This window comes from Helobdella robusta (assembly GCF_000326865.2).
Source record: "Helobdella robusta unplaced genomic scaffold HELROscaffold_4, whole genome shotgun sequence".
In the NCBI taxonomy this organism is placed as follows: Eukaryota; Metazoa; Annelida; class Clitellata; order Rhynchobdellida; family Glossiphoniidae; genus Helobdella; species Helobdella robusta.
In genome coordinates, this window is record NW_008704902.1 from 5,567,961 (window position 1) to 5,594,988 (window position 27,028).

A 27,028-nucleotide genomic window follows, 5' to 3' on the forward strand; every position below is an offset into this window, starting at 1 on the left:
AATTGTGACCAAATAAAAACTTTTGAATACATTTTTTAATATTTTATATATTTAATAAAATTCATTCTTATTACGTTGAGGGTGTGTTGTTTAAAAAAGTCATTGAAATATAAATAGATGGCATAACTTAACCATTATTGATGATTACATTACTTACAGTGTTACACTATGTCTATTTCTAATTTATTTATTTTTATTATTCTTTTTTTTAGAATTTTTTTTTCAGTTATTTAATTTAATGAATTTCATGTGCTTTCATAATAGTATGTATCATGTATCCTATTATATTATATTTAAATTATCATAGAACAAATTTATTGTTCTTGTAAACCAGGTGTCATGAAACTGCATGCACGAATCTGCTTAAAGCTCACCTGATTTACTAGTTATATTATAAATTATATTAATTATAAAATTAATTAATTTTGTCACTGTTACTGTGTTGTGTGAGTTGTGGCCTAAACAATCAAGAAAAAATCAATTGATAAACCTAGATCGGCAAAATTTGACAAATCATCTTCCAAGGAGAAATTAAAATCAGAATTATTTAAGCTGTTGAGTTCATTTTCTTCATAGAAACCGGGCCAGGCATCATTATCAAAGTAAGATGATGACATCCCTGGTATCAGGTCTGGTAGCAATCAAAAATGTAATATTCTTCAGATTAATCTTTCCTCTATTGTTTCGATCGATTAGGAAAGTATTAGGCAAACATTAATAATTTTTATAAGCTTAGAACGCCCGACGTCCAACACATGTTAAACAAATTAAGCGACTTAGAATCATCATGTTTTTTATTAAAAGTGAGAATGAAGAACGAACACATCACTTTTGGTAAACTGTCGAACCACCAAAGAACCTTTAGCTTACTACACTGGATGGCTTTTTGCATACAATTAGAATACCACAAAATTAGAATAAATATAAAGGCCTACGCTCACTTTTAACGGTCGAACAAAGAGCTTAAGGGGATTTGGAGGGTGATTTTTTATCGTTCGAGTCATATAAATAGAATATATATTTTTTTTTATTGTTCTTTAAAAATCAGGATCTGACAGACGCAGAAACTGAAACAACATGCAAGGCAATAGTACAAAATTAAACAAATGAGTGAGTAAATAAATACAAAAAGTGAGGAGGAAAAATGTTAAAACATAAAAAATGAAATAAGTAAAAATAAAATAAATAAAAATAATAAAAAAATAAAAGAAAAGTAATTGACAATGAAATATAAAATGAAGTAACGGGCAAATTAATAGACTAAATTATGACTTAGTGAGTTAGTGAGGTGATCGATAAATAAAAACTAGATCTGTGAATGATAAAGTTCTAGTGAGTATTTATATGTTTGATGCGTGAGATGATGAGTGATTCAGTGATGTCGAATAATTTGATGCCTCTGAGACCATGTGAATGGAGTGTTTTGAGAGCGTGAAATGTTTGAAAGGCTTTTGTGATGATGTGAATGATATGAGGTGCTATATTGAGTGTGGAGGTGAATGTGATGCCTAATATTTTTAATTGATTTGTGCGAGTGATTGATGGGTGTTCAGGAGGTAATGTTATTTTTTACGGTTATTGTGAATGATGAGTTCGAATGATTTATAGAGATTAAGTGACAGGTTGCATCCATCGTTTTGACCATGTAGTTAATGAGTCGAGTTCTGATTGGATGGTGTTTGAGTTAGATGATGGGATGATAATTGATAAGGTAGGTGTCGTCAGCGTATTTGATGATTTGATTAGAGCTATGAAAAGTTTTGAGAGTAGAAGCTTTGATGATAAAGGTAGATGGTCCAAGGACAGAACCTTGAACTACGCTAGAGCTACTAGGCAGAGTAGATGAAAGAGTAGCGCTAAAAGAAGTAGAATGACTCCTATTAGATAGAAAATTTTATTCTATTATATTCTATTTATATCTATATTATATTTATATGGTTCGAGTCAAAAGTTACGATCGTATATTTACTAATTTTGGAATATTTTTTTAATTGTTATTCAATGTGGTAATTAATTACTTTTATTTGGTATAAATTTAAAAAAAATCGACATTACCGAGAATAATTAAAATTTGAAAAAATTGAGGTTCTTCCAACCCATAAGAAAGTGTTGAATATTGATAAGGCTTTCCTCTTGTAGAATACTTACTTAGGCTTCTGTAATATTATAACTATAAATAAATAAATAAATATATATTATATATATATATATATATATATATAGAGAGAGAGAGAGAGAGAGATTAAAAATATAAAAAAATGTAACTATTCCAAAAACCAATGTTTTCGTACCTAACGCTTCAACAACAAACCCTTCAAATGAAGAGGTTGAAGTAATATACCAACAGATATAAACAATAAAAAAGCATCACCAAAAAAGACGTCAAACTTATTGTCAAAGTTTGGAGTGCTAATGATAAAATTGGTCTGGGGTGCACAGAAAACGAAACAACAAATAATCAAAATATGGACGGGAAACACCAAACTGAAAAACTATGAAAAGAAAATATTTGGTATTAATAGAACATAAATGAATGAAACGGTTTAGACATAGAATTAGATCGTCGTCTTTAGTTGTGAAATATCATGATGAAGATATAAATTAAACCAAAAAGAAACGAAAGAATGGAGACAATAGGATAAAATACAGATATCTCGAGAAAAAAATGGAAGGAAATTAGACATGAAATAATAATAAATAAATTGAAACTTACAGCTCTGAAATTGAAATAAAAACAAAATTAAAGAATCTACAAACAGCTCTCAAAGCAACAGATCAAACATGTAAAACTAAGAAAAAAATTAAAACGGTAGGCTATTTAACTGATGAAACATGGAAATTTATAAAAAAGAGAAAATTGGAACGAAATACAAAGAACTCTGTTGCAAAATGTAAAAAAGTTTAAAACAGGTCAAATTTGATAAATAATAAATGCGAAAAGGTTTTCGCACTAAGCAAACACAATAAAACAAGAAAGGCTTACCTAATTCATATACTTAGAACCACGTGGTAGAACAACTGAAAAGAAAACAAAAGTACACGTCAAAGATTGTACAACACAAAGTTGGAAACGTCTTTCAAAAATCAAACAAATTAAATGGAGAGAATATATTGAAGATTTATTTACAGATAACAAACAACCCAACCATCCATATTAGTACAAAGTAAAATGTTCAACAAAAATAAAACGATTAGAAGAATGGTGCAAGGCAAACCTGGTTATGTTATCGAAAAAATGCAATCTGAAAAATTGAAAATTTCTAATAATTACTAATCAGTAACACTAATTTCTCATACCACATATGCAAGATTATGTTGACCACCTTTATAGAACCTTTATACTTATAGCATAACTGGTTAATAAAGCTGACTATAACATTTTTAAGGTAACTTACTCCTAATTTCACTGTTCATCAAAATGAGGTTAGCCCAACTATAAATATATGCAGCTAACTATAAATTATATTTATTCCAGTAGTGTAACTATTCAGCAAATAGTCGAAGAATGTTAGAATAGATAATCGAAAAGTAAAAAAAGCTTAACAAATTTGCAGACTTGTATAGTACAGTGCATTTACACATTTACACCATAATTTTAAAACTATTAAAACCTAATTTCAATTTTTTTAGAAACTTATAGCAAGAATAAAAAAAATGCTTTTTTTATTTTGTTGACAAAAAATTCCTTGAACGATTGGATAGAATTAGTAGCCAATAAAAATTGAGAATAAGATTGCAAAAACATAAAATCTATTGATCGACTGAAACTGCCTTGTATCAGATCAAGGCGAGAAAAAAATCTTGTTCCAGCTCTCAAAATATTAAGAATTAAAGAATTTTTTCTTCACAAACTGAACTTTTATGAATGCAAATGTAGATATCGCTAGTAACGGTATTGTAAATTGGAATCGGTTAGCAGAATGGCGAGTAAAGTGAAAAACTACAAAAAATTGTGAGGTTGTTGTAGAATAACCGTCCAGTAAAGTGATTCATCTGATACATAAATGTTTTAAATTTAAAACGAGATTAACGTATGGACAAAGAAGTAAATTATATACAAAAATATATTAGGAAAAATAACATTGTCAAAATATTCTGTTGACGTTCGCGAGAGGAGGCGAGAGGAAAGAAAAATTTTATGCGCGCGCATGCATTCGCCGTACAAGCCTAATGCATTATCGATTTTTACAGCATTAGTAGTTTTCCGTTTTCATTCATACATATCTATTCTGTACGTGAATAATATAAAAAAATGAATTATCGGTTGTAGCATTAAAAACAGTATATTGTTAAAAACTGTTTATGTGGAAACTTATGTTTCATCTAATTGACTGATATTGAATATAAATTGTTTTAATTAAATACATTTTATTAAATTTATTTTACTCTTTTAAATTTTTTTATGTAAATTTCATAATAATAAATAAGTTAAAGACTAGCATAAGCAAACGATAATATAGATTATTAACGTTTATTCAATGATCTCAGCGTACATAAAGCTGTTGATGATAATGACAGTCACTACCAGCTGCTGTAAGCAATCTCTCATGGAATAACAACATGCAAGCTATCCATGCAAAAATATACTACATAGTTTCTAATATTTTTATCAAATATCTTCTTTAACAATTGAAATTCGATAATCAAATCTTATTGTTTTTGATCTGTTTCAACGTTATTAACCGAACAAATTGTTGAATTTGTAAAATAAAATCAGATTTATAACGTCATTATGTCGATATATCGATTTTATGTGAATATCAAGTAAAATTACATTAAAAGACATTGAATTTTGGTAAGAGAAGTAATTTTAGATATATTTTATTGACTTCTAAATAAAATAAAATTTAATTATATATTTCCTTAACCTTAATCAATGTTTTAAAAATATCTAATTTATCAATAACGTTTATATCGTTTCATTAATCAACCACACGACAGAACTACAAACTTAATGGGTTCAGCCGAAAGTGAAATGATGGATGGACCTTCGCAGGATGGCAACGAGCCGGTCAGAATAATAAGAACAACTAGAACTCATTTGTTGTGTCTATCCAGAGCTCACAACAAATTTTCAATTCAGCTATACCAAGAATTTGCAAAAGATGGCAAGCGGCCGGGTAATTTTGTAATATCTCCTGTCAGTGTATCTCTCGGATTAGGAATGATACACATTGGTGCTCGCGGTTCTTCAAGAGAAGAGTTGAACAAATCGTTACATCTGCACGAAGTTCAGGATAATCAACTACTTCCAGCTTATGCTGCCCTGCACTGGGATGTGACAAAAACTGCACAGCCAAGAGGAGGAATATTCGAGTTTGCCATAAGACTTTTTGCCCAACCTGGTCATGTAATGACAGCAGCATACGAGCGGATCTGCTCGAGATATGATATTACAAGAATGAAAAATGTTGATTTTCGTAATAGACCTGATTTAGCTCGTAAAGAAATCAATCAATGGGCGGAAGAAAAAACTCATGGTCGTGTCAAGGACGTTTTGCCAACAGGAATCGCCGATACAGACACAAGTTTATTGCTGCTTTGTGCAACATATGCAAAATTGTCTTTTTTATACCCATTTGATAAAAAGAAAACCACTTGCTTACCTTTTTATTTGCACATGGAGGCCCCACAAGTACCGATGATGTATCAGAGACGATGTTTTCGAATGGCATTTATTTATAAACTTGACTGCGATATTTTAGAATTACCATTATCGAGCGGAGAATTAAAATTTCTTGTTTTACTGCCAAGAAGATCCGAAAATATTACACGTCTCGAAATGAAGTTGTCGAGATCAGTTTTGGATAACGCACTCGATCGAATGCAAGAAGAATTAGTAGACGTTTACTTGCCAAAATTCCGTTATGAATTGGGAATAATATGTTGGGATGCTCTTGTCAAATTGGGAATAAAAAACTTGTACATTAGCGGAAAAGCGGATTTTTCAGGTCTTGATGGTACAACGTCCCTCTTCCTTTCAAGAGTTTTTCACCATTTGTGCTTTGAAATAGACGAAGGCGCGTCGACACCGGCAACGGAAGTTAATTCTTCTATAGGGCCTGGTACATGCTCAGGGACTAATTCATATTCTAATTCTATTGCAGACACCAGCGTCCAGCAACAGGTTCCGAAAATTTTTCGAGCCGATCATCCATTTTTATTTTTAGTGATAGAAGAACGAACTGCAGCAATCCATTTCATTGGCCGTGTTTTCCGTCCTCAAACATCAAGTGTCGCTTCGGTTACATGATAGTTCAATTAAACATTTCGTTTTTACACAATCCAGTTGAAAATTTATTAAACTATGTAGCATGCCAAAATATAAAACTCCGTCTGAAACCTAGCATTAACTAGGTTTCCTTTCTATTAAAATTTTTCATTTCGTGTGTAATTTTTTGCAGACTAAATGTTTGAGAATTAATTGTAGACGAAACTGCACGCGCACGCGCACACATACACACACACCACGTTACTCACAAAAAACAAAACAGTCGAATAGCTATTATTTATTTGAATTTAGACTTTTTGTGAGTTGATTTTAAATAAAACTTTTTAATTTCTTTTAAGTCAAATAATTTGAAGTTTAAAAATAAACAAAAATGCCCTCACGAAGAACTGAATCCGACGTAAGATAACAAATGTTTATAATTCGACTTCAAAATACAATTCAACGACAGCCACTGTCTGAGAATGCACCATACATTCATGATTTATCAAACAGTGAATGATAAAATAAACTTACCAAGCAATAAAAATATTGGGAGAGCCACAAAAAAATAAAAAAAAACAAAATATTCAAGATCTCGATCTAGAATTTGTATAATGTTTCTCTGTTCTCGAATACGGCTTTGAATAGCGACTCGATCTCTTAGATTTTTTCTCATGAGACCTTGAACTCCTATCTTTAAATCTTTTAGCTTTGTGTGACCTCTCGGCCGACCTAGATTTTCGCTCTCGTGATCTTGATCTTTTACGATTTTTTGATTTCGAGCTTTTGTTTCTCGATTTGGATCTTCGTTCGGATGACTTATTTCGGTGATCACCTGAAGTTTTGAGTCTCCCAGACTTAACTTCTACAATTTTTGTCGGTAAGTTTTGATTCAAATCATAATTTTTTATTTTCACATCCACACTGGGTGACGTCTTGCAAAGAGCCTCTCTACTTTTTTTAGAATGATCTCTCTGATCTTTGGCTAATTCTTTCTTTTCATCTGAACATTTACTCTGAATATAATCATTATGCTTTCTAACTTTATCAATATTATCTATATTTTTTTCGAGGTAATTGTCTTTTTTCATTTTAAATGATTTTCTTTTTTTCTTTGCCTTTCTTTCTGCATCTGATTCACTCGAAGAAGTGGTTGAAGAACTAGTAGTCGTTGTTCTAGATAACGAATCTGATGTGTCATCTTTTTTAGGGACATGAAATTTTTTCTTTTCTTGTTTTTGCGGTTGATCTCCAGGTGCCGAGGTTGTTGATTCACTTGTTCCCTTTCGAAGTTTCTCTTTGGTCTCAAGTGGATTACTTGATGTGGTGGTGGGTGATCTCGTTGATGGATAGCACCGGCTCGCTAAATAAAAACACGTATATAATGCAATAATGTAAATGAATTTTCCAAAACTGTACAATACATTCAAGTCATTACATAGTTGTACAATGTACACATGCTAAGAAATCCAATTAGTTAAGAAAATAAAACGTAAAAATCAAAGAGCTAACATCGTCATACAAATATCAACCAATCATCGTTTATAGTCTCCATCCGTTATGGGTCGGATATTTTTTATAACATTCATCAGTCATATAAATATCTTATTTAATTTTTAATTCTTTGAATTTACAATCAAAAAATCCATTGCAGGTACTAGCTATCAATTATTTTCCGGTGTCAATATCGTGTCTTATTAAATCGTTACATAAGACTCATTCTCATTATCTTTATTTCTCAAATCAACGTTAGTACAAAAATTTTTTAAAAATTTCGAATAATCACATAACTCCGATTCTGAAGATTTTATATAATTGAATTGATTTAAGCGCTGTTATCAGTACTAGACCTGTGGTTAATTTTTTTCAACACTCTCTGACTGTAACATATCCATTACATTGTCCAATATATTTTGTAACTTACTCAATTTTAGTCTGAACTCAAAAACTATGAAAAATTTTTAAGTGTGTAATAAAAAACCTGCAGTTCAGAACTATTTTCAACGGGACCACTTACAGTTGAACGTAAAATGGTCTCAGTTAAGACAGAACATCTACTAAACAAAAAATTATAAAACGAAGAAATTATATTTACTTGATTGAGAATTTAAAAGACTCATTTTTTCTTCAAAAGCCTTTCTCTTCATTCGAATTTTCTTCATGGCTTCCTCAAAATCTTCGTCATCATTGTCACCATCTTCATCATTTTCCACTGCTTCACCATCCACGTTGTCCTCTTCACTGTCACTGTCATACTCCTCGCCTGGGGTTGTTCATCATTCATAGGAGCAATTGAATGCAGTTTCAAAATATAAAAAGTTAAAGACCAAATTTATTATGTCTCTAAATGAAAACATGAAAAAGAACATACCCAATCTGGAAATAGAAGCCAAAGCCGATGAAGTGGTTAATGACCTAACTGGGGCTTCACACACACAATAACATTTAACTTTTCAGCATTATTTATTATTGTCAGTATCTACACAATACTAATAAGTTTCATAAATAAATAACATCACAGTAATATATTTCAAGATCATTAGATATATGATTTTTGACTTAAAAACTATTAAACTGAAATAGGAATAGGACTGTTTGTGAAAGTAAAACAACATATAATTGATCGGTTGAATGGTTCATTTCCAAATCAAAATATCGACAGAATTATTAAGTTTAAAGGAAGATGCATCTTTACCATGCGGTTTATCACTAGACCTTATTTGGTTGTAAGCAAAAGTTGTAAATGAATGTTTAAGTGTGAGATTTGTGTCAAAAAACAATTTGAAATTCATTCAGTCAAAATATAAAAAAACAAATTTAATTAAGTTATTTGACACATGGAAAGTTTTATAAAGTAAATATTATGGGCGTTGCAAATTTACAAACGTACTGGTGTTGATTGATAATGAAACAGCTCGTAGATGAATTTAATTTAATGTACTTGTTGCCATTATATAAAGACTGATCATTTATAGCATTCTTTTTAATACCTTTTAACTGTCTACTTTTTGCTTTGTTATAAACAAAAGTTGCGACTGAGTTGACTTCTTCACTGGTCACATCCAGCAGGACCTCAGTTAACATCCTCTTCACCTTCGCCATCTAAGTGTCGTGAGTCCCAAATTTCAAAATGTTGCGTTCATTTAATAGGAACAATGTTTCATTAAACATAATGTGTTAAACTTTAAAAATTTTAAACTCACATTAAGGAGATTATAATTTAGGTGAAAAAATAAATAAGAGGACCACCCATCGAGAGGGGCCATTGTAAAGTTTACAGAATGTATTATAAAACCAAACAAGTTTAAAAGCCTACAACATCAAGACATACCATTATTGCTTCCTTCTCTCCATCTGATAACTCCTCCTCTTTCTTATCATCATCATCGTCGTCGTCGTCGTTTTCTACCTCATCAGCCGGTCTCGTATCACACTCCTTGTCCTCGATATCATGATCCATCTCAGGATCACTGCCATCATCAGCAGCAGCAGCCGTTGATCCCTTAAGTCGTAAACCAAAGCGTTGGAAATTAAATGGTGAAAAACTCACTAAAAATCTGTAATTGTTTAATGCAGAATTTGAAATAAAATTTGAGAAAATAAACAAACCGATTGTAGTTCATGAACGCCACTGCCAGCACCTTCCTTCAGAGGAGCATCACTTACATTATCATCATCATCTTGCTCATCGACATCCTCTTCTCCTTCAGTGCCCTGCTGCAATGACTTCCGCCTCCTGTACTCTTCCTCCAACTTCTGCCTCTCCATCTGCCTGTATTTTTCTCTCTCCATTTTTTCCAGTCCATCCCTAATCCAAGCAGGAAGCGATTTGCGTTTTGCAGCATCTAAATGTTTTAGAATAAATAATTTTGAAATCCATTCATCACAAAAAAAAAAAACAAAATGAAGTCATTTGATACGTGACCCATGAAGGGCAGGTCTTTGAAGTAATTATTGTTGTTGCTGTTGTTGTTGCTGGTCAGCCAGGATGGATTATTTAATACAGGTCGAGATGTAGCAGGGATGTTGGTGGTTGTCACGTTGGAGGCAGCAGACGGCATCCACGCTCGCTTCACTACCTGCAGTCAATAAATGTTTGTGGAATTACTCTTCAGCCTCGTGGCAAAGAAACCACACCCACCCTCTATTCATTCCACCTTATAAATATGGTTTTTGTTTACAAAATAGTCTCAACAAAATTTCAATTGATCTTTATCAGCAGAAAATTAAACCTTCAAGGTAAAGTTCTCAAAGTGAAAGAATTTTTAATACTGTTAAATATATTTAAGCACGAATTTCCTCATATTTAATGTAACAAAGATACTGATGTGAAAGACAAATACATCCAGCATAAAATTTAATGGGATCAAATTTTTTTAAAACTCATCCTCTGAAGTGGAATAACAGTGACAAAAGCCTGACGTTGCATCTTTTATATGCATAAATTGTTAAAGAATGATTGAAATGATGTGACCTTGTTTGCTTAAGTTAGAATGTTATTAAAAACTTAACAAAAATATGATCAACAATAACAGTCCTATGTTTCTGACTCTATACATCCTTGGAGAAACAACTCTAACAACCAACACTAACAACTAACAACTCTAACAACCAGCAACCATCACTATAGCGGTTATTATAGATTCAGGTTGGAACAAATGGAAAAAAGTTGAGGCAACAAACAGCTTCATGAAAATTTATGCACGTTGACTTTCTTTGATAACTCATTATTAAATAATGAATTCTCAAAAATAAAGTAGCAACACTTACTGGGTTAACTGGTAGAAAATCACCTGTGTTAGAATAAGTGCTCACGTAGCCAGAGGATGATGGCGGTGGTTGTGTCATTGAATCTGGTGCTTCTGTGTTGATGTCTCTCGCTGCAAAGTAGTCACTATCCTGATGTACTGACGATGTCTCTAACAGCTGATACCATTCAACAGCATTTCAAATTACAATTAGTAAATCTACCATTTTAGTAATTTTTATAAAAACAAAAGTGAAAATCTTTTATTTATTTTTAAAAATAGAAAAAAAAATACAAAAATGACAGAAAGATACCGACTTCACTTGTATCAGTTGGTGGTGGAGGAGGAGGGGGAGGGGGTGCCACAGCCCACGGTGAAATGTTCCAATTATTCATCCCAGTCGGAACATTGACTGGCTGTTGAACAGGCTGGGGATGGTAATCAGAGTTCACCAGCCCCATCAACCCAGAAGCTGTAAATTAATAAAATAGACAATCTTCCATCTTTCAAAAACTGAGCAGCCGTTTTGTTCATTTAAATTTGAACGCATTGAAAATATGTGACCTTGACTTCATGCAATTCTTTACATTAAAATTAACAAACCTAAAGAATTACAACTTTCCATATTTGAAAAATTTACTGTCTCTTGTTGCTGAGCTAACAAATTATTCCTCATGTAATCGTCGTTATAATTTTGCATTTGCATTGGTGGCAGGAGTTGTTGAGGGAACTGTTGCAGGATTGCTTGTGGCACCGGAGGAGGAGCAACAGGAAACTGTTGATTGACAAGGACAGGCATCCCAACCATGTCTCTATGCTGCATCCACTGCTTGGCCAGGGTGGCCCAATCTTCATCCAGCATGAAAAAAAATATTTATTAAAAGTGATAATCACAAACGATGTGATAAAACTGAATTGCTTAAAAATTTTTTTAAATAGCGTATACATCTCTTGTGAAAATGTCTTACAAAAAACTGTAGTAATACATAAAGCAAAAAATGAACTGTAAAGAATTATGCAATACATGTCAATGCAGTTCGAATTTTTAACCAAAATAAAATTAACTATTTTCGGTGTATTCTAAAGCCCTAATGGAAATTGAAAAAAGAAAATATGAGAATTTAAAAAATGATGAGAAGATGGAGTTTCAAGATAATAATTAATTTATATTATTAGTTGAAAATAGAAAAATTCAAGCATAGATTATTGACCTTGTTCTGCATTTCCAGTGAGATTTGGCTGACCCCAAGGCATGTTTGATGACTCCTTGTTCCACATATTGCTCTCAACCAAAACAATTGGCTATGACAAAGATAATTACAATGATAATTATTAATAATGTTAACAGATGTATGACAAATTTTTTTGCTCAAACAAAAAGTTTCAAATTGACCTCATCTCTACACGTGAGTGCATGAAATAAATATTTGAAATTATATGGAACTACTTTTTTTATGTTTTACATGAAACAGGACCATGAAATCTGTTAGTATCAAATCAAAAATATGAATCTATTTTAACCAAGTTTCTGTTAATTAATTATCTGATTGGAATAAAAATCCCAAATTACTATCCTTTGCAAAGTAATAATAATAGAATAAAAATAATAAAAAAAAGACAAATAATTTTAATTTTAAAAACATAATGACGATTTTTAAGCTTGAGTTGAGTATAGTTAAAAATTTGAAAAAATGAAAATTAAAAAGTGTCTAAATTTTAATTTATTAATTATAATAATTATAATATAATTATAATAATAGCCATTTCATTTGCGTTAGCATTTTAAAAATTGTTACTTTGCTACATGAACTTGTACTAATATTAATAGTAAAGTAAAGTAAAGTAATTACTAATATAAAAGTAAAGTAAAAGAAAAAGTTAAAAAATATTAAAAAAATTTTTGGGAATCTCAGTCTGAAATTTTTTTATTCTGTTGTCTGTGGCTAGCTAAGCACTATCTTACCTGAGTATCTGCCCTCTTGTTTAACTTCAAGGTTGGCAGGTATTGATTCACTTGATTGCCACCATAATTTTCTTAGTTTTGAGCATACATCGTCTTAAAATCGTACTGCTAACATACTAACTGCTATTTCTACATGCTATGACTTTTTTTTATTTGAGTCTGCAGGCCACAAGAGCTCGGTGTACTGTACTTGTTATTATGTAAGTAACATAACATCGTTAAAGTAAAAAAAAGATTCATTATAAATAATACATTCACCAAAAAGGTCCTTTCTACCTTTTTCTTGATTGTAAGTAAGCCAAGCGACTTTTGATTTTGATTAACAGATAAAACGGACGTTCAAAAACTCCGTGTCCACATTAATTAAACACAATTTGACTCGGTGATAAGCAAACAAAGACACCAAATATAAAATTTTATTAAAAAAAAACAAAAAAAAGCATGGATATAAATATATAAATGTATATTTATTTTTCCATGAAAAAAACAATACTTTTTTTGCAGTTTTACGGCGTTTTAGCACTGATAAACTTTCAAGTTTTTATTTAATCAATTTCAAGCACATACTTATATATAATATAGACGTGAAGTGTTCTTAGTTTGTGTCTAATGGTGTCTAGTTATAAATGTAAATCATACGCAAATCATCTAACACATTGATAAATTTGCATTTTTTAATTAAAAATAAAAATTTATGAACGGTGTGAATTCTGTGAAATTAATCGAAAGATTAGTTTTTGTTTTTTAAACAGTGAGTAGTTTTTGTCTTTGGTTACGGCAAATAGTAAAAGTGTCTGAAATTTCCGGTCGATAATAGGTTTGTGTTTTCGACCGAAATTAGGTTTTTGAATTTTTTGGCTTTTAATGGGTTCTAACAGTTCTTTCAAAAGTTTGATTCAGTCGGAGCTTTTGCAATACTACGACAAAGTGATTAATTTATTACTATTTTTTTTACTTTTGGTTTTACTACTTGAGTTTAATGATTTAATTTATTTAGATTTTTATTTTAGTAGTTTTTACTTTTTTTAGTTAGTAAATTATTTATTTTTCTTCATTCTAGTGGCTGATTAACATTGATATTGATCATTTTAATGATCATGGATCATTAATTCATTGGTACTTGATATTATATTATATTATTAGTTATTAAAAAAACTCAAAAATATAATCATAATGAATGTTAATTTTGTTAATTAGTTTTAATTTTTAGCTCACTCAGGCACCTGGCATTGCATGACCTATTTAGTATTTATGTCATGCTGTGTAAGACAAGTAATGTAAAAATACTAAAGTTATAAATAAATAAAGAATGTTTACGTTATTTACGTTTTTTGACTCCTCCCTTTCTCTGTCACAAAAATTTTTAAACCCCTCCACAACAAAAGAAGAAAGCATGTCACAATTTTTTAGATACTATTATATTATTATTAATGGTTAAAATAAAATTGTATGTGCATGTGTTTCTGGTTTTATTTATAAGTTTTTTTATTTATCAATCAAAAATATACAAACAATAAAATAAAAACATATTATTTTAGATTAAATAATACTAAAATTCAGTTATTTAAGATATAATTGTATTTAGGCTAGTAACATCTATACTATAGTTATATTTTGTAGAATATAAGTACAGTTCAATTCATTATGTATACAATTGAACTGTATTCATTATCTCATGTTAATCTATTGGATTGACAGTTTATTATTTAATTAATAGAATGTGAAAATGCAAATTGGTATTGATCATAAAGTGCCAATTCATTTTTAGATTATATATATATATATTTATATTTATAAATATATGTATATATACATATACATATATAGATGATTGCAAAATCAAAATAGGTTCTATACATCCAAGAATAAATTGGAAAACTGTATATCATTCAAATTTTAATAAAATAAATAATGACAACAAGAATTTGGTTAGAAATATTGAGAAATGAAATAAAAAAACTATCCAACAATAGAAATTCGGTAGATTTCATAAATTACGGCATTAACCAGCATATACATATAATTAAACCAATTATGTCCACAATTCAAGCATTTTTATACTTCTAAAATTGAGTAGAAAGATGGCATAATTTTAATGGTTACAGGGGTCTGGTGATGCCTGGTAGTGTTTTGATCTGAATGGGAAAAGATCCTAGTCTATCATATGAAAGGAGTACAATGTCTCGTTTTTAGGCATGTTCACATTTGCTGGTTGTGTCATTGATATTATTGAAGAAATACAGTGAGAGGTCTTTAATCTTTTTTAATCTATAATTTGAGTACAAGGAGTGTGTGAAAAAATGAGAAATTTGTTTCCTGGCCTATTGTTTTTGAATACAACATGCTGTTGAAAATCAATCTTTGACACAGTTTCTTAATTAAAGTTTATAATTTTTCAACATTTTTTCACTTCTGTATATTTAAACAAATTTCTTTTGTGGTTTATAAAGAATTTAAAATTGAGAAGTAATATTGCATAAAAGTTATTTACTGCTGTTGTTTAAATTTATACATTGTTAAATTCTTTTAAAGGTTGAATGCAATGAAATTATTAGAAGCTCACTTCTTGGTTTGAGAAAAGTTTCCATCAATGTTCAGAAATCTGATCAGTGCCACAAAGATAATTTAGAAAAAAATTTCCAATCACCAGAAAAGAAAAAGTTTAAAAGCTCTCAACTGGCTAAAAAATCTTTAAAGAAGTTCAAATGTACTCTTAAAAGCAGCTTGTTGCTGTGTGATCAGGAAAGTTCTTATGATAAAATTTTTGAAATTGTTAGTTCTTCTATGTTTTTGCCAATAAAATATTTAAAGTATTTTTTTTGGTTGGTTACTTTCATCTTATATTGACCTAATAAAGAAGTCTTAAAGTTGTGTGATTTTTGTATGTTGATTTGAGCTAATCCCTTTTTATTTTTAAATTATTTTTCTAACATCCTCAATTCTGAAATATATGAAATAATGATCATCACTATGGGTTTTAAACCTTTTCTATGACATATATCAGTTTTTCTTTTTTGTTGACAGATGTAGATAATGGATTTATAAACATTTATATTTTATTTTACATTTTTTTATAGATACCACATCGTGGAGCAATCTTATTTTTGTTTTGAATAGTTGACGTGTTCTTTGTTCTTGCTAAGTTCTTTCAAGATGAACTTTTGACATGATAGACAGCACTAACATGAATGGAATGACTCTTACATTATGTATTTCTTTTCTCTCAAAGCACTAAAAAATTTGAGTAAACCATGAAATTGTGAATAGGTTTTAATGTATCAGTGGTTCTCTGACTTGAGACAATAGCATCTCTTTCTGCCATTTTATAATTGTAATGCTGCTGCATAATGACAAATTTGTGGTTGACCACACAACGCATTCTTATGATTCATTTTAAATAATTAAATATATTTGGATATGCAAAAAACCCTTGAAATACTAGAATAATATCAGGTCTGTGTGACTATCAATGAAGTTTCAAATATGGGTTTATTTTTGCTTGTACAGACCCTACCTAACACAAAGTTGAAATTTAAATGAAAATTTCATTTTGCGCGTTTTAAATTGGTTTTGCAGGGTCAGATTGTGTGGGCACGTTTGTACTTTTGCTCTTTTTGGCCTGCTGTCATCATTGACGGTGCAATGTGCGGACAGAAACAGGCCTCTCATGATAATTACTGGGTTTTCTGGTTTGGAGATCACAAGGTCTCAGAGGTAGAGTTTGTATTTCTTCATAAACTTTCATCACCATCATCATTTTTATGGTTAAGACTAGTTATATTCAAAGTGGGAATAGTAAATTGAACTGTGACTATCCCATCAATGCATGTTGTTATTAATTTATCAACACTAGAAATCAATTATGCAACCAGATATTTCCAATTTCAAATTTTAGTAATAAACAAAAATGTAGCCAATAATGCATTCCAAGAAAAAGGCAGATTTAAGCTAAAGCAGCTTGCCCAGTTTTTACAGTTTTTATAATGTTCCAGTTATCAATATGTTTATTTTCCATATTAATGAGACAATTTCTTTGATTAACCAGATTTTTTAAAAGTACATTAATTTCTTCTTATTTTGCTCTAAGTTTAATATTTTACCTTTGTTTTGTTAGGTCTTCTACTAGAATATTATTTTAAACTGGTAGTTTTTTCCAGTATCTTAAAGATATATTTGTCTTTTTTTCATATGTTTCACTTTCGGACACCAGTTTCACTCAGTTCTGAACATTTTTTGTGTAACAATACAATTTCTATTTTTCTTTTCATACTAATTTGCACTGTCATTTTTTGTGATGAAAGTTGCAGAGTATGTTAGGCTGGTTGGATGAATTCAAGTTTATATATTGTATTGCATGACTTGTATAGCACCCCTCTTGAAAGAACCTCAGAAACACTAGCACAGCTGTGGATTGTTGAACAGTTGATTTTTTAAATGCTTCTTGAAAACTTGTTGGGTTGTGTTGTCAATTCTTTTTAATTCTCTGGGTACATCACCATTCCAAATTTATACTGATGTTACTGAGAATCTTCTTTAAACCTTTAAAATATTGATGTACCTCATCAAAAAGTGTAGACTGAACAGGCTGAGGTTGGTGCAAAACTAAGGCTAGTGCTCATCATTAAATTGTAAAGAAAGAATGCTTGACTGAATGTGACACATTTTAAAATATTAATTAATTCTTCATTTTATGGATATCCTGTATGGAAATTGAAAAAAAAACATTTTGTTCTTCAGGCCTTATATTCTAATTGTGATATTAATTTTGATGTTTTTATTTATAATTTTCTTGATTTTGAATTAGTGCTGGCTTTTTCGTCCTTCATATTTGCATCTGTCATTTGTTTGCTGTTGCTTACTCACAGGTTACTTTGAACAATGTAGTGGACTTCAGGACTACCTTTGATCAAAATTATAACAACAAGAATTTTAAAAAAAATTATGAGAAAGGAGTATCTGAAGCGTGCAAAGTATTTATTATTTTCACTTTTTTCAGTCATATTTTTTCGTTAACTTAATTTAATACTTCTAACTTTGAATTTGCTTGTAAGTTTCTGTAACGTATATACGTTTTTTTTTAATATTTTTAGTTAAGCCACTTTTTGAATCACAGTTAATTAAATTACTAAGTCATTAACTAGTCAATTAATTATTCTATTTATTTGTTTTTTTTTAAATCATTGTTTTTTTTTCAATGCTTATTATGTCTAAACATTCCTACTTCACTATTTATTTTCTGTTATCATTTCATGTTATTGCCTTGCATGTTGTAACAGTTTTTGCATCTGTTGGACTTTGATTTTTTAAAGAATTTTAAAAAAGTTAGTTATGTTTAACTTTGTTAATTTTATGGTGTAGCTATATTACAGCAGAATTGGGAAGAATGCAGATAGTGACAAAATAGCTTTGAACTGGATAAGTCTTTATGACACTAACGATGAACATGCTGATAATATGCTTAAAGAAACTGGTAAAATATTTATTATCTTTAAATATTTTTTTTTTCTTAAAATTATAATAATGGTAGAGAATAAGAGTCTATTTATGACTGAGTAGGACTTCATGAGATGAGTATAGATTGGAAATGATAGTGCGTGGGATGAATAAAAGATACTGTAGAACTTTCATCTCAATGTTCATTGGTCATTTTATTAATTATCAGACTCGTCGGGCTCTTTCTAACTACGTTTTTTATTTTTGGCTCAGTATCAATGTAATTATCACAGGGTTTTAAACATAGCTTAATTTATTATTACATTGCTTTTCGATTGAACTGATAATAGATTTTTTAGATTACTATTCATTTATACATTTTATTATTATTGATTTTTAATGTCATGGTTGAATCTATACATGCTTACGTCGGTTGAATCTACTTTTTAAGAACTAATTTATATATAGTTAATTTAACACAATGTCATTTTCGCCAACTGCTATACGGATATATGAGAAATTGTAATGAGGAAGAAACTACAGTTGCATTGATGGGGATGAATGATGTTTTATATTATTGAAGGATGATTATAGCAGTTCAAGTGTTGGACTTGTTGGTTTTAATAATAAAGTGGATTCTTGTGTTGGTTTTTGATATTGAAATGGATTCTTGTACTAAATTGAATAAGAACAGAAATAGAAAAAATTAGAAGTTGAGACAAATCTTGAGAAACCTTGCGGTGTCTTTGATTTTTGCATGGTCTTAATTGAGGCCTAAATGTAGCTTTGAACAAAGATGATGAAGATAATAATAAAAAGTCTCAGCTAAATAGTTTTGTTGCGTGTTTTGTTATTATTTTACACTTATGTTATTATCATTCTTTCGGTCAAAGCATACAAATTTTTATTTTTTTGAAAAGCCATATGCATTGTTATTTTTGGTTTTTCTTCTTATTGTTTTACAATGATAATCTGGATAATAATTTGATGTAATTTTTTTTTTCAATAGATTTGTCTATTCCTGATTGGATAATTAAGATACTGGACGAATATTCTAAGCAGAATGAAAGAATCAGAATCGCTAATGATAGTGATGAGGAGGATGACGATGTTAATTCCAATCATTCAAACCATGATTGCCGTGTAAAACTGAATAAAGACATTGATTCAAACACTGCAAATCAAGAAACATGGTTTAACTGGAAATCTGAAAAAGGTTAGCCGAATAACATGCGTGTGTGTAGTCTTATATGAGGTATCCATTGATATATAAAACCAGTTTCCTAGGCCTATGGACGTGTTACTTGAATTTCAAACTAGTTATAAAAGTATTAGGATGTTAATTTTGCACCTGCCCCTGGTTCACTTTAATAAGGTTTTGGATGCTAATTCACTCACCATAATGAAGTTAAAAAATTGATAACCCTGTTTATGTAAATATAGTCTTAAAAGAATTTAATTTTGTGGTAATGTTTCAAAAATACATTCAAGACAAAATAAGTAATTGATTTCAAAATATTAGTGTATAAGAAAGAAATGGTATTAGGAAAGTTTAAATTTGTGTTGAGAACCCAGCGGTTTTTAAAATTTGTTAACTTCATAATGTGCACTTGTTTTTCAGGTGCATGTTTGTCATGTCGAGCTAATATTGGTGCATATAACCATCCATTCCTTCTTGGAAAACTCTGTATCACTTGCAAAGTTGGTTTTTTGTCTATAGTTGTACAAATTTCAATAATAAGAATTTTGTCATTTTCAGTTGTGGTGTATGCTTATAACGTATTCCAAAGTAGGCCTAAAAGTTGAATGACATCTGGAAAAAATCCTCAATTAATAAAATAGTTACACCTCACTGAGAACAATTTTATTTTACATCCCGTCACTTCATTGTGTGTTTAATTTTTTTTTAGAGAATCGTTTATATTCTTTCTTAATGCTTTTCTTTTCAATGTAGTCACATATTTGTCATTATCCCAATGTTTCGTGTAATGCCTGATAGCCAGCCCTGCTCTAAATTAATAAATCTAAATTTTCATTTTAATTAAACAATAAATCAATATCATTACAGAATCGACTGATTGACAATATTTTTGTCTTTGATACCGATGGATTTAATGTTAGTTTTGAATATTTTCAGTTTTTTAACATTTTCCAACCAATCGTTGCATTTTTAAGTAATTAAAGTTTTCAGAATAATCTCACTAAGAAGGTTACAGGTTCAACATCTTGTGTAGATCTTACGTTTCTTTACATTTCCAGATCTTTAGACATAATTTACAATTAACTCTAGTTATGTTACCTGACATAATCTGGCAGGCATATAATTTACACGGTGATCTGAGGTTTTGCTAACAAGTTACCAGACGGGATTGCAGTTTTGTTCTAAGATATTTTCTACTACATTTACACCTTATGAGAATACAAATTCGTAAACAATTGTTAACTATGTGGATTCTTTTTTATTTAAGTTAAAAAATCTTTACACAACTACACGATTATCAACATTTTAATATTTACAAATGATCCGATGGATGCAACGAATTAGTCTGAAGGACCACATAAAATCTACCGAAATCCTGCGTCGTGCTGGTTTAGATGATATAAAAGACGAATGCCGGCAACACCGTCTGCGGTGGTTTGGTCATGTCAAACGAAGTGGAAACAGTGCCATAACTTCTCTTGCAGATGTTGAAGTACCTGGCACACGTCCCAAAGGCCGTCCAAAGAAGTCCTGGTCGCAAACAATCGAGCAAGACATGAAAGCTTTAAATTTAAATGAAATAGATACAACTGATCGTCTAATTTTGCGCAAAAAGTTGATGGCAAAAAAACAACGTCCTACCTCGGGGGAACCGGGTCTCTGGACGCTAAACGAAGATTGATTGATTGATATTTTATCATTATTGCTATCGTTTTTAATTCTCGCTTAACTCTCCAAAGTATCAACTGGTGCGTAAATCAATGCGCCAGACACACTGCATATAATAAGCAGGGATCTTTTTTGCGTTCGAACCTCGTTACTGCAACAGCAGGACCAGTGCGTAAACTATTACACTGTCGAGTCATCCAAGCACTTATGTACGCTCATGGTGCAAATATTTCAATATAAAATTGTTTTAATTAATTAATTAATTTAAAAATTTATAATTAATAGATGTTCTGTGTTATATGTGGACAAGCAGGTGAAGTGTTTTTGTGTGACAAGTTGGGCTGCAACAAGTAAGAGAACATTGTTAATAATTTTTTGTCAATTTACATAGGAACATTGTTTTTATTTGAATTCGATAATTAAATAGCGTATTAAAACACAATTGCGTCTGGTTTTCTCTGGTTATTACTATACATGGAAAGCCAGTTTTAAGAGAAAAACAGAGCAAGTATGCATATCGGTTTAAATTATAAAAAAAAAATTATTGTACCCCTTTGAAACTATCAATTTTTATTTCATCTCAATTTTTTATATCATCTCATCATGAAACGTATCATCTTATCAGCCAGATGGCATGCACATCACAGCTCTTGACTTTATCACCTTCATAGACTCAAGTATTTATATCAACATCATCACTGGCAAACCCAGTTTAGGAGCAAAAAAACATCTACTGTTCCCAAAAGACCTTGGAAATAATTCCTCTCATGTGCATTTATCATCTCTACTGTAAAAATTGATTTGATTAAAGAATTTGGATTCAAGACTATTTTTATACAATTTTATTCAATTATTAAAATTTGTAAAATTTATTCAAATTTTTTTTAGTAAAATTTGTCCTCATTATTTCATTGTATTTGCTGTACACATCATTTTGACAGGGTGTTTTGTTGTAGGTGCATGACGGATATCTTAGGCAAATCGCAAGTGCATGCAATCAAATCTGGTGAGATGTGGACGTGTTTCATTTGTGATCCCACTTCTCATCATCTGATCGGCTGCAATGGGGTCGTAGAGAACTGGAAGGAGGAACTAAACTACATGTTTCAACCTAATCCATCTATTCTGCCTGTGTGTAATATTTTATTTTTTAGTTATTTTCAGTTATTTTTATCTTGTTTTCTAAAATACTTAATTTTCTTATAAACATAAAACATTTTTACATTATCCGTTTCAATGCAATTGCCTTTTATTATCTGCAACTCTGATACTTGCCAATAATATTGAAGAGGACAAGACGAAGGATGAAAGTTCTCTCCTTATTTGATGGCATCAGCACAGGTTTCTTACTATTGTTTTTATTGTCACTATTTTGTTTTTTTATTTATTCTTTATAATGCAGATCTATCTAGCAGGCACAAAACTGCTTGCATGTTATTTTCTACTCGTAATTAAACTTTCGTGTCACAAAGGCTATACTATGCACATCATACAACACACATACGTACTCGTTATATATGCATGCCAGTTATTTATCATTCCATCCATTATTTCTAACCTTAACTGAAATATCATATGTTGAAATGAACAAAACCGTCATAGTGTTTTTTTTCAATTTAACTGTTACTCGAGATTCATCAATAACTTTTATTATTTATTGTCATTGAAAACCTGTTTGCAATTGAACCTGTTTCAGTAGACGAACGGAGATGGAATGTTATGTTCTGCATTTTGTTGTACGACAATTTTCAATCAATCAATCATAAAAACATTAATTTCTCCCTTTTATATACTTGACTTTCTGTCACTTTGTCATATCTGTTTTTTTACCCTTTACCGATTCAGTTAGCCAGCTAAAATTTTCGAGGCAGGTGTATTTCTTCCCCAAACAAGCTTCCACACAAGCTTATTCTATTAGATAAGCGTTAATTAAATTAAATCAATTAATCAAATTTAGTTGAAATATATTTTCAAATCAGGTAAAGTTGTTTTAGATCAGTTGGATGTCGACCTTGAAATATATTACGCCAGCGAGATAGATGAAGACTCTCTGCTGGTCAGCAAAGGAAGACATGGAGGAGGTGTGGTGCACTGGCTGGGGGATGTCACCAACATTAACTCAGAAATGGTTTGTATTGCGTAATCATCAGTCATCTGACATGCATCAAATTTATTTTTGTCTTGAAATTCACTTCTACGTTGCTTTTTGAATTTTTTGAAAAGTTTGCTTAAGGAAGACAATATAATGTAATAATTGTTTGTATCAATGCTCTCATTGGTTACGCACAGTTATTTGGAGACTGTTGGTTCTCAGTATAATCAATACCATACATGTACACGAATTATATATATGATCTCTGCTGTTAAATTTTTGGTTTTATTACAACAGTACATTTTTGATTTAAAAAAAAAAATTCTTGATTTTTTGACTGTTTTAAATGAATTTAAATTGTGAATGTGCCATATTTAAATATTTTTTTCTTTCATTGATAGCTGGAGAAAATTCATCCTATCGATTTGCTGATTGGCGGTTCACCATGCAATGAGTTTTCAGTTGCAAATCCTGGCAGAAAGGGACTGAGTGAAGGTTGGCTAGCTTATAATTATTGCTCAAGTTGTGAAAAGAAGCCTTTGTGACGATGCTTATGGTTTTGTTAAAGTCCTCAAATTTTGTCAAAGCCTTTCACTACCCCCCGTAAGACTTCAGCACCCACAAGAGGGCCCTATCACCTTTTTTGAGAAACATTGCTCTCATTTCTTTACTCTTCATTTTATAATCAGAATTTTGAAAATTAATGTTGGCATAAAATGCACTTGTTTATTAACTGCAGATGGTACAGGAGTTTTATTTTTTGAGTTCTACAGAATATTAAAAGAATTGCAAGCACTCATGACCCCAGGTTTACTCTTTCTCCTCTTCTAATAATTTTTTACAGGAATTTTTTGTTGAAGATTAAGGTGATAATTTCGTTTTTATTACTAAGATTTTAATAATGCTTTAATTTTACAAATTTTTTCTTATGAACACTGATGATTAGCGTTTTTCAATCAACATGTTGGTCATGTTGAAATGTTGGTTATTATTTATCGCAGACAGGCCGTTGTTTTGGTTGTTTGAGAATGTATCAAGCATGCAGAAACATTGTAAAGCCACAATGACCAGATTCTTTATGGTTTGTTTGTTTGTTCATTCTTCTGTTTAGTTGTGCATCTATTTTCATTTAAATGACCTAATGAATTTTGGTTAGTGTTATAAATATGTTATATATGAAAGTATTGATTTTAATTTGTTATCATTATGACGTCATAACAAGCTGTAATAAGATTTTTATAATTTTAAATTGTTTTCATATGAACCCTTCTCATGACTTACTTCATTCAAGTGCCACCCAGCCACTTTGGATGCCAAGTACTTCTCGGCCCAGAATAGATCCAGATTGTTTTGGGGTAACATTCCTAACATGTACTGGTTGGTAGTGGATTGAGTGGGAAATTGGTGGTAACGAGAATTTGAATGATTGGTTGATGTTTTATTCTCGTTGATCCATAGGCATAAGCTGCTTTGGGTGGGGGGTTAATTTGTTGGTATTGGTCTTTTCCAATTCAAAAAATCATTTTTTCATGTTTTTCCAAAATGTGTTTAATAAACATATTTGAAGACATGAAATTTTTCAATTATGAGGATTTATTTTTGTTCAGCTTCCTTTTGCATACTAATCATCAGGGCTGGATTTTGAGATGGGCAGGCGGGCCATCTTGGGGGCCTCCACAACAAGGATTGAAACATTTGTTTACAGTTTTGCTACTGACTTAGTGTGGACAAAGTTGCTCTTTTGAGATTCCAAAAACAATTAGGGGCTTCCATTTTTTTAAAGCCTACCTACACACCTCTGATCTTCGAACAACCTTATTCATAAATTGAAAATTTTTCATTGTAATTATTTGATTGGAGCCATATTGGCCATCTCAAGATTTTATTTACTTACACCCTAGTTAATTATTTGATTTCAGTCCACCTCAGTACAATAAGAATCTTGCACCAGATCTCCTCAATGAAAGTCTTTTTCCAGGTCGACGGTCTCAGGTTCATCATACTTTATTGTTCTATTGATTTGCTTTGTGTATCATTATATATATATATATATATATATATATATATATATATATATATATATATATACGCGCGTGTGTATGTGTGTTTGCGTGCATGTGTGTATTTTTTAATCAATAATTTATATGAGTTTTAGAGATGTTTGACAATAGACGACACTTAACTCATAAAATCTTAGGTAGTTAAGTTGAGGACAGTGACAACCAAGCAAAACTCCTTGTTGCAAGGATGCAGAAATGAGATGCCTGTGTCTATGCTTGATAACAACGAAGAAAGCTTGCTATGGATACCTGAACTAGAAAGGTCGATACATATTATCATGATGATCTTTGCTGTTGTACTGTTAACTATATTTTCGTATTTTTGCTTTTATTAATGGTAGCCTTTGTTATTCTTATATAAATTTTCAAGAATAAATATATTGTTCGTTGAACTGTAAAAATTCTGATTTTTTCAGAGTGTTTGGATTTCCTGATCACTATACAGATATAGGAGATTTACCTCGAACCAGACGACAGAAGTTGATTGGACAAGCTTGGAGTGTACATGTCGTTAAACATATTTTATCACCACTTGCTGATTTGTTTCAGTCAAAAATTTCTATCAATTAATAATGGATTACGAGCTTCTTTGAATAACTGGCGTAAAATATTAATGCGCTCTCATAAGCCGACATTTTACTTCAAGAAGAATTTATCTTGGAAATGCGAATTTTCACTTTTTTTCATCAATATTTGAATATTTGGCATTTATATTGCTGAGAATCTGTAACCAATTTTTTTGATTATAAGCATCCCTCAAGTTTTTTATCATATTAAAAGTTTATTTTATTTTATATATTATAGGTTTCATATTAAACCTTGGTTTTTATTCTAAAGAGTTTTTGTCTTCAATCATTGAAATGACCCAATTCTTTTTCTTTTATAATTCTTTTTTCAAATGTTATTGGTTTTTTCTTTTATAATTTTTAATGTTTTTAGACCATCCTTATGACTTTATTTGTGTGTATATATATATATATATATATATATATATATATTACATACTTTTTTTGAAAGAATATGGCTACGTCTACTTGTATATATGCCTATATATCATACTTTTTTGAAAGAAGCTTGAATTGGTTGTTAACCTCATTTACATTCGATTTTGTCTGATTCAGTTGAATAAAAAGTCAGGTAAATATAGTTATTTAATCATCGATTGCGTTCGAAAAAATTCTGAAATAAGCGACAGCATTTTTCTATGGACCCAGGTTGCTTATACTTGAGTGATGCTTGCTCAAGAGTGGCAAACGTTTTAAAGGGTGTTGTGTGCCGCACGCAAACAACTTATCAATTTTTCTATTTGAATATTGACATTTTAATTAAACTGTTTTGCAATGTAAAGTTGTTTCATTCGTGTTGCTTTCACGAAGAAAATAGACCGACTACATTCTTAATGGAATTACGCGAAATCGTGGTAGTTCATAAACAGTAAAATTTAATAGACAATCATCAAAAACATTTCAGAATGTTTAAGAAAAGACAATCATCAAAAACAGTTCAGAATGTTTAAGAAAAGTAAAAACTTGGGAGAGAAGCGGAAAGCTTGACTTGCTGTTATAATTTCTGGAGCAATAAAAGAATACATTTAGATGCTCTTACAAATAATTGATTGATTGAAAAATCCACGATAAGTAATGTAATGCACA

General features: G+C 30.5%; 3 protein-coding genes across 3 annotated transcripts; 2 read left to right on the forward strand and 1 right to left on the reverse strand.

Moving 5' to 3' along the window:
* Positions 1-4,978: 4,978 nt before the first annotated feature.
* On the forward strand, positions 4,979-6,253 carry HELRODRAFT_66915 (hypothetical protein; the record flags this gene model as incomplete). Its single annotated transcript, XM_009024242.1, has 2 exons — positions 4,979-6,065; positions 6,108-6,253. The coding sequence occupies 2 exons, from the start codon at positions 4,979-4,981 to the stop codon at positions 6,251-6,253; spliced, it is 1,233 nt and encodes a 410-aa protein (XP_009022490.1).
* Positions 6,254-6,525: 272 nt separating this feature from the next.
* On the reverse strand, positions 6,526-13,309 carry HELRODRAFT_189012 (hypothetical protein). The gene is made up of 11 exons (XM_009024797.1): positions 13,199-13,309; positions 12,171-12,261; positions 11,563-11,808; positions 11,277-11,431; positions 10,982-11,137; positions 10,137-10,290; positions 9,821-10,056; positions 9,543-9,713; positions 9,202-9,313; positions 8,307-8,474; positions 6,526-7,574 (listed from the first exon to the last, which is right to left on the reverse strand). Exons 2-11 carry the CDS (start codon positions 12,235-12,237, stop codon positions 6,799-6,801), a joined length of 2,241 nt encoding a protein of 746 aa, XP_009023045.1. The 5' UTR covers positions 12,238-12,261; positions 13,199-13,309; the 3' UTR covers positions 6,526-6,798.
* A 1,808-nt stretch (positions 13,310-15,117) lies between these two features.
* On the forward strand, positions 15,118-26,929 carry HELRODRAFT_162653 (hypothetical protein; the record flags this gene model as incomplete). The annotated part of the gene is made up of 21 exons (XM_009024798.1): positions 15,118-15,164; positions 15,478-15,694; positions 16,499-16,636; positions 17,788-17,892; positions 18,281-18,392; positions 19,365-19,571; positions 19,977-20,056; positions 20,424-20,471; positions 21,510-21,574; positions 22,166-22,355; positions 22,514-22,565; positions 23,204-23,352; positions 23,718-23,811; positions 24,056-24,124; positions 24,318-24,397; positions 24,608-24,693; positions 25,236-25,308; positions 25,514-25,638; positions 25,793-25,883; positions 26,447-26,513; positions 26,847-26,929. 21 exons carry the CDS (start codon positions 15,118-15,120, stop codon positions 26,927-26,929), a joined length of 2,178 nt encoding a protein of 725 aa, XP_009023046.1.
* Positions 26,930-27,028: the final 99 nt, after the last annotated feature.

Bases quoted from the DNA above. Each gene is read 5' to 3' on its own strand.
- HELRODRAFT_189012 (XM_009024797.1), bottom strand. From the start codon at position 12,237: ATGTGGAACAAGGAGTCATCAAACATGCCTTGGGGTCAGCCAAATCTC. The intron at 10,057-10,136 runs GTCACGTATCAA...TAAAACATTTAG, and splicing joins CAAAGACCTGCCCTTCATGG to ATGCTGCAAAACGCAAATCG. The intron at 8,475-9,201 runs GTATTAAAAAGA...GAACAACCCCAG, and splicing joins AAAAAGTAGACAGTTAAAAG to GCGAGGAGTATGACAGTGAC.